This window comes from Heloderma suspectum, chromosome 5 (genome assembly GCF_057233095.1).
Source record: "Heloderma suspectum isolate Gila_16-S chromosome 5, 16-S_ref, whole genome shotgun sequence".
Lineage (NCBI taxonomy): Eukaryota > Metazoa > Chordata > Lepidosauria > Squamata > Helodermatidae > Heloderma > Heloderma suspectum.
Window position 1 is genome coordinate 117,431,399 of NC_139462.1, and position 13,886 is coordinate 117,445,284.

The 13,886-nt window shown below is 44.0% G+C and overlaps 1 protein-coding gene across 6 annotated transcripts in view; it reads right to left on the minus strand.

The window, feature by feature from the left end:
* Positions 1-10,207, minus strand: part of CC2D2A (coiled-coil and C2 domain containing 2A) — a 116,704-nt gene extending 106,497 nt beyond the window's left edge. For all 6 annotated transcript variants that reach the window (XM_084857090.1, XM_084857089.1, XM_084857091.1 and 3 more), the window contains exons 1-2: positions 10,046-10,207; positions 6,093-6,183 (exon numbers count right to left, since the gene is read on the minus strand). In XM_084857090.1, coding sequence (XP_084713216.1) covers positions 6,093-6,123 — 31 coding nt within the window. In that variant the 5' untranslated portion in view covers positions 6,124-6,183; positions 10,046-10,207. The remainder of the gene's footprint in view (positions 1-6,092; positions 6,184-10,045) is intronic.
* Positions 10,208-13,886: the final 3,679 nt, after the last annotated feature.

The window sequence follows — 13,886 nt, forward strand, 5'->3', positions numbered from 1 at the left end:
AAGCTGAGTCCTTACAACTTTCTCTCTTGATACCTTTCCTCCATGCCTTTGTGAAAGATAATTTTGTGTGTGGAAAAAAATAAGGAACACAAGTAAAGAGAGCACTGCTCAGGGATAGCTTTCTTTATGCAATCTAACTCTTGAAGCTAGGAAAGGAAGAGGAAGGCATCTCCTTTCCTTTAAATAAAAATCAAGAGCTACAGCCAAGATTTGTAACTGAAAAGACTGTATACATTCAATAGTCTTTGTGTGAGAACTTCTGTGGACCCCTAAAAACCTAAAGCTCATAAAACTGTACGAAGGCACAACCTCTGCGAACATTTTAACGGCACTACAAATACAGAATGAACTTGCAATGTTATCATCTTCTTGTTTTTATCATGGGAATAAATGTCAAATCTTAAACGTATCTCAAAACATATTTCCTCATTATTCACAGCTGTTTTCTATTCACTATTAGTCTGCCTGATTAGTGGATTAAAATATTGCCAATGCCTTGGAGTTAAAAGGGTAGTTCTGAATCCAAGAGAGTGCAAAGATTAAACAAAGGGAAATGACATATTTTTGCCAAGGGACTTAAAAGACAAAGGAAACTATTAAATAGTACTCAGAAGGGAAAGAAAGTATCTTGTTGCAATTGTTAGTCATTCTATGGATGTAATTTTAAATACACATTGACAGACTGGGATGGGTATAACAAAATAAACATAAAGTTGAGTGGCTCTTAGGGACATTAAGTAAGGTCTGGATATTCTGGAGTCTCCCTCCTCCAAAAAAAAGCTCTTGAAAGTCAACATAGATCCCATCTATCACAAAAATGATGATTACATTAGGGTTTTCTTTTAGCAAAGCACAGCAGCAAAAAGTAAAGGCACCCATAAGAGGGTGAAACAGAATTCTGAAAGATTTATGGAGATCGTTGCATAGCACCATCTTAACATGAATACTTTTCTCTTTCTAGCTAGCTAGTATGCAAGAACTTCTGATCTCACATGCCATCTCATGCGCGAGCACAGCAGGTGAGCCACACTGCATGCACGGACACCAATGTGACTTTCCCAATCAACTATTTATAAACAACATACTGGTTTTATTTTTAATATCAACAAGATCAGTTCAATGCAGTTCAATCCTATTATGATTTGACACTTCTTTCCACTTGGAGCATAGCAGTCTACAGGGTGGGAAGAATATGTAGGATCATTATTGTGTGGTATGGAAGTGGGCATGTGTGGAAGGTTAGGCCCAGGACTAGTAGTTTATCTGGCCCCTTCCGTCCTATGAAACTGTACCATGAGCTTACTCCTAAATTCTTAACTATTTATTTATTTATTTAACTTCTAATCTGTCCAATAACTAATATCCTCTGGGCAGATTACAAACAGTCACAAAACTAAAATGACATAGAACAGTTAAAAATATAAAACACAATGCAAATATTTAAAAGAATAAAATAGCATATAATGTAAAACTAGCACAGGAATTAATAAAACAGCCATCCTCCTAAAAAAAAAAAACTTCAGCAAGAGCAGAAACAACTGAAGTGCTTCCATGCTCAACTGCTATTCCACGGAGGGAGCAATCCTGCAGCCGCTAGACAGTGGCTGGACGGCCATAAGAAAGCCAAAGAAAGAGAAGGAGCGAAGAGTCCCCAGCTTAGCAAAGGAATGTCAGGGGTGAGAGTGGCTTAGTACCAAGCACAGCTGGAATAAATCCCAGGGTACAATTGTGCAAGTGACTGTGTGTGTGCTCGCGCACTCTCAGCACGTCTGCCACGGGAACTGCAAAAAGATGCCTCAAGGGAGGCAGCAGCTGTAGCAGCATCACACATCTGTGCTTCGCTGAGGCAAACTGAAGCTGCTGCTCCAGTTGGGAGAGGACAGCCAAGCATGCGCATAGGGTTGCAGCCTAAGAAAGAAGGGAAGGCAGAAAGGAAGGAAGGAGGGGACAGATGGAGGCACTGGAGTAATAGCATAACATGATGCTGGAATGTTTTGTCAAGTTTACAGGCTACATTTCATTTCTCGCAGTTCAACTTTCAAGCAAAACTTTCTCAACTATTCATTACACTCCCCATAACAGCAGGCAAGGCATTGTGCTATATTTGTTAAGAGTGTAGGATTAGGACTAAGGAGACCACCCAAGTTCAAATCTCCAGTCAGTCATGAAGTCCAGTAGGGCTCAGTAACTGCTTAATAACTAATCTGTAGTTTTATCTTTATGCACACACCACATAAATATGAAAACGTCCTGTATTTTCGGTTACTTTCCATTACTTTCTTGCCAGAAAGCAAAGCTGCTAAACATTGTTCATGTCTTTTTTGCATGGTTGGGATGGGGACGACATTCATTAAATAGCTGATCAGATTGTATGTAAAGATCTCTGCTGGGTTTGCATGGTTGTTGGTTGGAAACAGAAACTAGTTTCTGTTTCCAACAGAATTTCCCTTTTCCAATGAAAAGGGAAATAGTTTTTAATGTGATCCATGTCTTAGACCCAATAGTTATTTTCAGTTGCAAGACCAAGTCCTTCAATATATAAAGCAACATATTAGTGGCTCTAAGGGTCTAAGCATGTACACAGTTGTTTTCCTTCAGTCTTGCATAACTGCAACTCAGTCCCACTCAAGTAATGTCATAATCATCTACAGTGAACCAGCCAACCTTTCCAAGGGAAACTTATGTTCATATATTTTTTATTTTAAAACTATATTTTGAAGATGGCCAAACTGTTGTTGTTTTACTCTAATGCAGGAATGGAGACCCGCTTTCAGCCTAATGGCCAAATTCAATTCTGGAGAAGCTCTTGGGGGCTGCATTCCCATGGTGGGTGGAGCTGAAAGCAAAGGGGGCAGGGCCACAGCTAAATGGGGTAGGACAAAAATATACCAGCATTTTTTAGCTTAGAGCTCATACTGCCAGTAACTAAGCCTTAGGAGAGGCATTTCAACCTTTTACAATGGGGGAAAAACTGCACAAAAGCTGGGAACCCGCCGATCAGTGATTGGGGGAAGCAGGATGGGGGCAGGGGAAGACAGCGTGACCCTCTAGGGAACCCCAGAGCGCAAACTGGGAATCCAGAAGGGCTAGATTAGGATCCCGGTTCTGAGTTTCCCCATCCTGCTCTAACGTATCAGCAATACAGTAGTTGTAAAACATTGTATTTATTATTTAAAAAATTTAAACTGCCCCTCGTCAATTAGATATCAGGGTAACATACAAAAAAATGGTCACAAACCATCAAATGCTACATAAAATGAAAATATAATCAAAACAACATTGTAAGAAGACAACAAAATACAGGACAGACTAATCAACTAAAATGCCCAAGCAAACAAAGTTTTTACCTGACACGGAAAGAACAGCAAAGTCAGCACCAATCACACTTCTATAGGGAGAGTACAACCAGAGTGCCCCAAGGAAAGCTCCCTGCCTCACTGACATATAACAAGTAGCAGTTACTTTGAGAAAAGCCTGTCCAGCAGATCTTCAACCACAGGCAGACTGATAGGAGAGAAGTTCCTTCAGCTACTTGGGTCCCAAGCTGTCTAGGACAAAAGGTCAAAAACAGCACATGGAATTGAGCCCAGAAGCAAATAGGGAACCAAGTGGCTTCCCTTTAGCCCAGGGGCATGCAGCTTGTGGCCATTGTTGGCCTACAACTACCATCAGCTTTAGCCAGCATAGCAAATGATGAGGGATTACGGGCATAGCAGGCCACAACCTCTGGAGGCCACCCCTACTTCAGCCAACTGAGGGCATGCAGCTGCACTCTGCTGCCATAATTCCATAGCAGTATGATGGAAATACCTAACTAGAGCCCCCGGTCTTCTTCTTTTGTTCACCCATTTAAGGTTTGCTTTTTCCAGACCTGGGGTTCCCCCAGGTATGCAGCACCCCCACCCCTCTGGCTGTAGGTGGCTCCATTTTGCTGCACTAATGGTCGGCACAGGGCCATTCACTTTGTTATTGCAAGGAATGATGATCGCCCAACACACAGGTGTACCAGACTGACATGTGTAAGTACTGATCCTGGACCTAGAGACAAGGCACTATGGGGAGGTTGTGCTCTATGTTTATACCAAGGGGATATTAGCTACTGAATACAGGCTAAGGCTTAAATCAAAGAATACCAGCTCTATTACAAAATATACAATACTATCAACCTAATTAAGCTTGGTCCAGCAACTATTACACTAGATTTGGGGTGGGCAACATGAGGCCCATGGGCCACATCCACCTCACACGATCCCCCCAACATGTCTAAAAAAGTAATCTCCCTGAAAAAAAGCATCTGTAGCAGCTATGGAGCACTCAAATGGCCAAATGTAGCCTGTTTGCACATTTAGTTTTAGGTGCTCCGTAACCATTACAGAGAGCCAAAAGGATTACATTACATTTACCTTCAAAACAAGCTAAATTTAACTTCTGTGGAAGTCTGTAGCACTACAGGACAGCAATTTCAGCTTGAGGGGGGCGCCCCACAGCACTGTGTGGGCTGCAGCCTGTGCCAGAGGTCAAAAATGGCCCCCAGACCTCTGCAAGTTGGTCACCCCTTTGCTAAATATATATGGAACCAGAAAGTAGACAGAAAAGGAGAGCAATGGAGAAGTTATGGTTGCCAAATAAGGAAGTAGGAAGGCATTATGGATTTGGTAGAGGTGTTCAAGGCCTAGACACAATGGAACAATCTCAGGATGCAAATGATGTAGGGAAGACAATGCAGGGGTTAGAATGGAGAGTTGGTAGAGAAACACTGAAAAAAATAAGAAAGGAGGCTGAAGGATATTTACCTGTTTCAGAGTAAAAGGGGTCTAAGGAGGGGCTTTCCCATAGGTTCACAGTGATCTGAAAGTTCATCAAGCGAGACCAAATACCAGAACAACAGGGATTGTGGCTCAAAAACTAATGATGGGAAAAATCACCCTCCCTCTAGAAAAGCAATTGGCAGGTTGTTTCTGTTCCCATGAAGACAAAGGCTGTGATGGGGAATCAAAAGTCCAACATATCCGTGATCAACATAATGTCGCTATACAACGTCAAAAAAGTGGGCCTTCTCAGTAGTGGCGCACACCCTCTGGAACACCCTCTCCTGTGCAGTTCAGGGAGCAGAAAATGTGGCAAGTTTAAATACGTTCTCAAAAACGTACTTTATGTAAGTTTTCCCTGGCTTGTAATTGATCATAACTCCGCTCTGTTTTATTGGGTTTTCTTACCCTTTTTTGTAAGTTGTAACTGTTTATTGTTATATTGCATTATATGTGTATTTTAGCAGTGGTTTTTGTAAAGTTGCATGTAAACCACTTCCAGATGTTATTATTTTAAGCTATGTATAAATATTATTAACAAACAAACAAATAAATAAATAAATAAATAAATAACAGGGAGGGCTATTGATATGGCATGCCCTGGCTTGTGAGCTTTTCAGAGGTACCTGGCTGGCCACTGTTCAGCACAGATTGCTGGGCTAAATTGGACTTTACTCTGATCCAGCAGGGCAGCTCTTAATCTACAATAAAACTAAGCCAGACTCAACTGAATGGTGAGCCATCTAACACAGAGAAATCAAGCTGCATCATTTGAGTTCGCTCCTCCAAGGAGATACCACAAAATTGAAAAGGTATCTGCAGATATCTGTCCAACTTCACAATGTGGCACTACAAACTGTAACACAATTGTATTATGACTTAGAATGTTTTCTGCTAAGAATTCTGGATAAAAAACATGATGTGGGAAAGAATAGTCCTTGTTACATTTTATGAAGAGCAATCTAGCCTTTGCAGTTGTGTCAAAAATAAAGCCTGGAAGTATGTAACTTTCTCATTACATATGAGAAAGTATGTAGAAAATGCCCACAATTATTAGTTTCTTCTTTCTTCCCCTCCCTGCAGTTTTTAAAAGTTCCCTGACCTACAAAGTATGCTTAATTATAATTTAATTATTGATTCCCTCATATTGGACTAGAATGTTGGAGGGTAGATTGTGTCACTAAGATCCACCCATGGAAGTAGATTCAAGAGAGGGGCAGGCACATCTCTTCCCTCGCCCTGCTTCAATTGACTGTATTTTACATGTAACTGTACAACACTTACTGCGTGCGGACTGTGTACTAGCAGTCGACATGGTGTGCCAACCTTGCCCAGTGTCCTTTTCCTCAGGCAGTGCTTATCCTGTCTCTGCCACCTACAAGACAAAGAAGTGGGGAGTGAGAACCATGAGTGATTTACAGTAAAGATCCCATTATTAGTCAAGTAAAGGTCCCATTATTAGGCAACTCAAAGCACCTCCCAGGTGACCTGGATAGAATGTGGCATTCTATCTTCCCTGCTGCTTCCCTGTGAGTGCTCTGTGCATGTGTTGATGGCCATCGTGTACTGTCAGTTTCCCAATGCCATGTGTGTGTGCCTACTTGCTTCTCACTACTGCATGCCCTCTCAGACATCTTTCATTCCTGAGGCATCTCATTTGAACTCTTTACTCTGCACATTGTAACACACAGTAAGTAAATTTGCTCAGCTGGTGGATAATATTCTGAAGGTCCATATGTGCCTTAAAAGAACTTTTCCTAACCTAATCAAACCATCCAGGGCCAAACCAGAGCCCCAGAAGGAGAAGGGGGACACCACAGTCCTGCTCCTGGAGATGGGCAAATAGACCTACCAATCCTGCCCGTAACAATTCCTCACAGCTCCAAGACAGCCAACTCACAAACTGTACATAATAGGCCCTCTGAACAGCCTGGCCAAATGATTAAGCTCTCCATGTGGTTAGGCAGCACTAATGAAATGGAAGTTGCCTAAATAGGTGTTTCACAGGGAATTAAACTAATTTTGTGACATTTTCTTTTAAAACAACTGCAGGGAAAGAGGGAGGGGGAGTAAGGCCTTCTAATCTGCACAGCAACAGGAATAAGGCAACAATCCAAGGAGCATGGGGGTGGAGAAGGACATGGAGGCGGACGGGAAAGCAAGGAACAAGCACTGTGTGTGTGTATGGATGGATAAGGTCTGCATGTGGCAGAGAGAATGGATGGATGGATTTGTGTGAGTGGAGTGTGCAGGTGGCTTTGGTTCCCCATGAAGGAATGCAGACCTTGGGCTGAAAAAGTTCCCCCATCCCTACATTAAGTAAAGCATTCTCCACTTCACTCCAATTGACAGGAATAATCCCGAGTGCTTGAATGAATTAGGCACTAGGAAAAGCCCTGTTGGGTTTGTAGGGAGTGTCCATTTACTGTCAAGCCTAATAAGGCTCTTTCCTCTGGAGACATCTGCAGGAATTTCTATCCATTAATCAGAGGTCCAGGACTCCAATCATTAACACTTTCCTGCCCTTCACATACATCCTCTAGGAATACTTGGTGCTTCCAGATGGGGGCAGCTTTGCAGCTCTCCAATTTACTTCCATTCATCTCCCTTCTGAATCTCTCCCACAGTAAAATAACCACTCTACCCACAGCACGGTTTATATTCTGAACAGTCCTCTCAAGCCCAAGTAGGACTTGCACACATGTGTAGCACCAACTGCCCTCCCATTTTGTATCTGACTCCTCCTTTCACTGTCTCCACTTGGGAGTTATCCAAATAATTGTTGGTCCAGACTAAATACTGCTTGTGTAATCACCCTTTCAATTCTTTAACAACCTCACACATTAATCAGCTTTTCATCTTTTGTAATAAACTGTACATTACTGATCCTATGCTCTAGTCCACATGTGTGTGGCCCTTGGAAAGATCTAAGCAGAGTACTTTGAAACTGCAGAGGAAAGCCACAAAAAAGGAAATCCTCAAAGAAGCCATTCCAAAAGAGAGAGAGCCTAGCACTGAGCTACTAGGGCAGAAAAGGAGGGCAGATGATGAACAAGGGAAACACAGTCAGTGAAGGTGAGGGAGGGAGTGGTAAGCAGCCCAAATGAGCAAATGCTTCTTTTATGCATGAGCCACGCCACTGGGGCGTAAAACCCGAGGGAAGGTCACCATCCAACTCCTACACCCTCCTCACCTCACTGTCTGTGGCAGTGGCAGCACCCCAAGGACACGTGAGAGTGAAGGCCTGTGTGAAGAGCTGGACTAAGGATTCCCAACAGCAACGACATTATAGGCATTTTTAGCTGACATATATGCAAGCCTTCAATTCTATACATTACCTGTACTTCTTGTCCCCAAAAATGTGGTGAATCTCCCTGCTTGACAGTGAAATCCTATACATTTCTATTCAGAAGTCCCATTATTTTCAACAAGGGTTACTCCCATATAAATGAGTACAAATATTTACCTAGCAATAGGTCTTCCTTAAAATTAGTGAGATTTACTACTAAACAAACATGCATAGGATCAGGCTATAAATAGCAAAATGTGGTTTTAGTGCTGGAAAAACACATTTCCCCTGTTACTTGAGTCCCTTCATTGTCATACGGATAGGACGGGATGGCCACTGAAATAATCCCTTAGAACAGTTTAATGTAATGTTGGTGCAGTCTGATCCATCTAAAATTCCAGTAACAAAAACTGTGAGTTTCCTCACATATTACTGCTGTTGTGAATGGATCACTGTTCTTACCTTGCAGGCATTTGGACTTTGTAAAGAAACATCACAAACCTTGTTGCCTTTTACATGCATAGCCTTGTAGCCCCATTGTTTATGCTATTTGCTTCTTCTCCCTACCCACATGCACCTGCTTCTTTACCAATTGAGAACAACACTTCATGCATTTGACAAAGTGGGCTGTCATCTACGAGAGCTTACGCCACAAGCCCGATACAACCTGATCTTATGCGTGTTGAAGTAACGGAGTTCCAAGTGGGGCTTACTCCCAGGCGAGTCTGTGTAGTGCAGCCTGCCCCAACCTGGTGCCCTCCAGATGTGCTGGACTGCAACTCCCACAAATCTCAGCCAGCAATGGCCACGCTGGCTGGGAATTATGGGAGTTGCAGTCCAACACATCTGGAGGACACCAGTTTTGGGGAAGGCTGGTGTAGTACAACTGTACTAGGAAGCAAGTGCCTTTGAAATCAACTGCACTTACTTCAACATTTTTATTAATGACTTGGAGGAGGAGGTGCAGGGAAAGCTGATCAGATTTGCAGATGACACAAAATTGGGTGGGATAGCTAATACTTTGGAAGACAGAAACAAAATTCAAAGGGATCCTGATAGACTGGAGCGCTGGGCAGAAAACAACAGAATGACATTTAATAGGGATAAATGCCAAGTTCTGCACCTAGGAAAAAGAAACCAAAGGCACAGTTACAAGATGGGCGATACGTGGCTCAACAACACTACAAGCAAGAAGGATCTTGGAATTGTTGTCGATCACAAGCTGAATATGAGCCAACAATGTGATGTGGCTGCAAAAAAGGCAAATGCTATTTTGGGCTGCATTAATAGAAGCATAGCTTCCAAATCCCAGGAAATACTAGTTTCCCCTCTACTCAGCACTGGTTAGGCCTCATCTGGAGTACAGTGTCCAGTTCTGGGCACCACACTTTAGGAAGGATGCAGACAAGCTGGAGAGGGTTCAGAGGAGGGCAACAAAAATGATCAGAGGACTGGAAACAAAGCCCTATGAGGAGAGGCTGAAAGAACTGGGCATGTTTAGCCTTGAGAAGAGAAGATAGGATAGTGCTCTTCAAGTACTTGAAAGGTTGTCACAGAGAGGAAGGCCAGCATCTCTTCTCGATCATCCCAGAGTGCAGGACACGGAATAATGGGCTCAAGTTACAGGAAGCCAGATTCCGGCTGAACATCAGGAAACACTTCCTGCCTGTTAGAGCAATACGACAATGGAAGCAATTCCCTAGGGAGGTGGTGGGCTCTCCCACACTGGAGGCCTTCAAGACGAGGCTGGACAGCCATCTGTCAGGGATGCTCTGACTTGGACTCCTGCATTGAGCAGGGGGTGGGCTCGATGGTCTTATAGCCCCTTCCAACCCTACTATTCTATGATTCCAAGTACACATGCTTAGAATCCTATTGTAACACAGCTGCTGGCCGCACTACAAAGGACACGTTCATTCCCAATTACACCCCTACTATCTGCACGTACCTTTTATCCCGCCAGAGCGCAGGGGGGTTATTTTTCCTAACGTGCGGCAGACGAGTCATATCTGGCAACCTCCATTGCCACAGCCATGAAAAGGGGCGGCGGCGGGGCGGCGGCCTCCGCTTTCCAACGTCCTAATATCAGTTGCATGCCCCGCCGTCGCCCGGAGACAGCTCCAGGGGCGGGGGCTCTGCAGCCGGCGGGAGGGCCCGGCGACCTCCTCCCTGCCGCGGCTGCGCGCTTGGACGGGTAGGCGGCTCTCCGAGCCGGTTCCTCCCGCGACGAGGCAGAAGGCGGGCGGCGCGCGTCGAGTAGGGCCTGCTCTCTGCCGCGCGGGCTTTCGGCTGCTGGCCTCGAAAGAAGGGCCGGCCAGGCGGGAGCTGAAGGGCCAGACCCGCCTTCATAGGGGCTGGCCTCGCGAGCGCTCTTGCTTTGTGCGCTTCTGCCCTGAAGGGGAGGTCGCTCTTGGGAGACCGACCCGGGACGGAGCACCCGTGCGGACAACCTGCGATGGACACGGACCCGGCCGCTCCCGCCGCAACATGATTCGAAAGAGAGAGGGGCAACCCCCTGGGTGTTCCTCTTATTTCCGGGGTCTCGTGGGAAAAGCCATCTTTAAATTTTCCCTGGAGTGGAAATAAGAGTTGTGCTTGGAAGGCATTGGAGAAACCCAAGATTGTATTGAAACCGGACAATAGGGAGTCGTGATTCCTTCCCCCCCCCCCCGCTCGCGCGCGCGCGCGCACACACACACACACTTATGCCCGCCCCGAAACAAAAGGTTTCTGCTGCAATTCAGCTCTTCCATGTGAAACATTTAATTCTTTTGTGTTCTAAAAAGGAGGGGGGGGGTTGTTTTGTTTTTTTAAATAGCCCTGCCTTTGCAAATACCGATGACAGTCCATATTGCAGGCTGCAGAAGCTGACGCTGACTTGGTTGTAACAACCCTGCAGGCTAGTCCAGTGTTAATACTGCAGCTTGGGGAGTCAGGCTGATGCTGAGAGGGTACCATACAACAACCTGCAATAGAGTCTCGTTTTAATGTTGGAATGAGGGGAGGATGAAGCTAGTTTTGATTTCCAGCCAGCAAAGTTGAGTTCCTTAAAGTGCTCCTTCAGACTACCTTCCAAACCCAGTTCAGCATTCAATTGCCTGCAACAACACTGCTCCGCTGACCTTAATACAATTGCGTTGTACGTTCAAGTTTCTAAAAAAAGCCCTTAGCAAACTTTTCACACAAAATAAACAACTTCCTATGCATGCTTAGAGAGTTTTTAAGAATTCCTACAACTCCCAGCATTCCATAACTAGTATGGCTGGCTGAGGAATGCTGGGAGTTGTAGGACTTTTTTCCTGTCCAAACATGCATGGGATTGCACCCTCAATATATTTTCTTCCTACGTTTCAGGGCGACATACATCCCCTCTTTCATTTTCACAACAACCCTGTGAGGCAGGTTAGGCTGAGTGTGACTGGCCCAAGATCACCCAATAAGCTTTGTGTCTGATCTGGGATTTGAGAACATGGATCTCCCTAGTCTAAGTCCAACATGCAAACTACTGCACTACATTCCTTTCCTTATGATAGGCAGGAAAAGTGTGGAGGGGAACTACATATTGCAGGTCCCTAGAGGACTGCAATATACGTCTGTGCTTTATGCTCAGAAGCACATCATACACACATGGGGGTTGGATCCACCTACTGTCATATTTGTGAATATGCTTTACTCCTCTGCAATGGTGTCTATAAATGCAGCCCTCTATTTTTTGCCATGTAGGTAAATAGCCATTCCCTTATATGGGAGAATGTAAAGGGGTGCACTCAATTTTTCTTTGGTATATATTTTAAACTGTATTCCACTTTGGCTCTTTTGAAGGTAAAATTAGAAGAGGGCCAACGAACTGAAGGTGAATCCTAACAAGATGGCTGTCCTGTGGATAGGTGGTTCTCGTGTCCAGGAATTGGGTGTGCAGCCTGCTTTGGAAGAGCATATGCATAACCTGGGGGTACTCCTTGATTCAGCTTTGTCACTCAGTGCTCAGGAAGGGTATGTTTTACTAGCTTCAGCTGATTTGCCAGCTACAGCTGTTCCTGAGCAGAGATAACTGTTTCATAACCTCCAGATTGGATTAATGTAATGCATTGTACATGGAGATGCCCTTGAAGATGGCCCAGAAAGTTCACCTAGTGCAGGATGCAGTTGTCTGAACTGTAACCAGTGCAGCCAGACAGAATCAGATTACACTGATTCTGAAGGGGCTGCACTGGCTGCCTGTTTGTTTCCAGGCCCAATTCAAGGCGCTTGTGTTTGCCTTTAAAACCCTAAAGAACGTAGGACCCAAATATCTGCAGAAGTGTCTCTCTCAACATTAGCCTGTCCATGACCTAAGATTATCAGGGGGGGCTCTTCTTCAAGTACTTTGGGTACATTATGTGACTACAAGGGAAAGAGCCTTCTGTGTTGTGGCACCCCCATTATGAAATACCCTTGCTGGGGAGGTGTGACTGGTGCCAACACTGCAGTTGTCTGGGCACCAACTGAAAACCTGTTTGCCCAGGCATTTTACTTTTAATGGCTTCATATGATTTATCTCTTCTTTTGTATTTGCTACCTTTTTTAATAAAAATAAAATATGTTTCATAGATGAGAACTGTGTTTATGGGGAGGGTGGATAAAAACTGGTTTTGATTTAAAGGAGTCCATCCTTTTTGCAAGGCTCTGCATTGCACACAGCTAATTGTAGTCAGCTGTGCAGAATTTGACTTCAATCAAGTCAATGGGTTTTAAGCTCACTCTAGCTGAAAGCGAGGATATCAAGAAGTTCAGTAACTAAGGGCGCAATCTTAACTAGATAGGCAGCTGCCTCCAAACTCAGAGGTGACCACATATCCAAAGCAAAGCAGGAGAGGCATGGGGGCAGGGGATCGTTCCCTCCGTGCCTCTCCTACCTTGCTATTTTTTGCTAGACAGCCGTTTTTGGCTGTCTAGCGGGGGGGGGGGGGGCAACCAGGAGAGGAAGTTGCTATACAACACATTGGATGTATCCGCTCTCCCCGCTCCTCTTCCTATTGGCCTCTAGACAGTGTCTAGTGGCCATAGGATTTCTCCCTAAAGTAATAAATAACACTGGTTTACATTTCTGATTAGGCCTATGATTTAAATTTATTTTCTGAACTAAAATTTTGTTGTAGAACAGCATCCCTACAGTACTTGGAATTTCCTTCAATGTGATGTGACATGTGCAAGAGACGGTTCTAAAAATCAGATGGAGCATTACATACTTCTGGAATGTGTGCTCTTCCTTGAATAAATGTCCAACATGCTGAATTTTAAATGGCAAGCAATAAATTATTTCTTAGAAATATAAATTACTCAAAAGGAAAGATATAACTATTAAATAAGTCAGGGCAGATGCAATTCAGTAGGTAATATATAACCTACTGACTCAGATAGATGGCTTTTCTAGCCATATTTATCACCTAAGAGTTCAGATAAATGTCTTATTGAGTTAGATTTATTGCTTTCTGTAATAGAGTTATAAAATGGACTGGATGTTCTACATTAAGCTGCAGTTACCATTTATTGATTCACCCAATTTCTCACTAAAACATCAATAAACTCATGTTGCATATTAAAGATGTAGCAAATGTTAAATCTGTAGGTGGCAAAATTAATGTCTACATTATTTCATTATGAACAGGAAGCTATACCATAATGCAAACATCCCCAAGAGACTCTTCCATAGCACTTTTATGTAATTCTTGGAAATCTGTTCTCCTTTGCAGCAAAAGGTGCTGTGGACAGTGGTGACTTCTTGGGAACATGGGGGGGGGGGAGGGGGA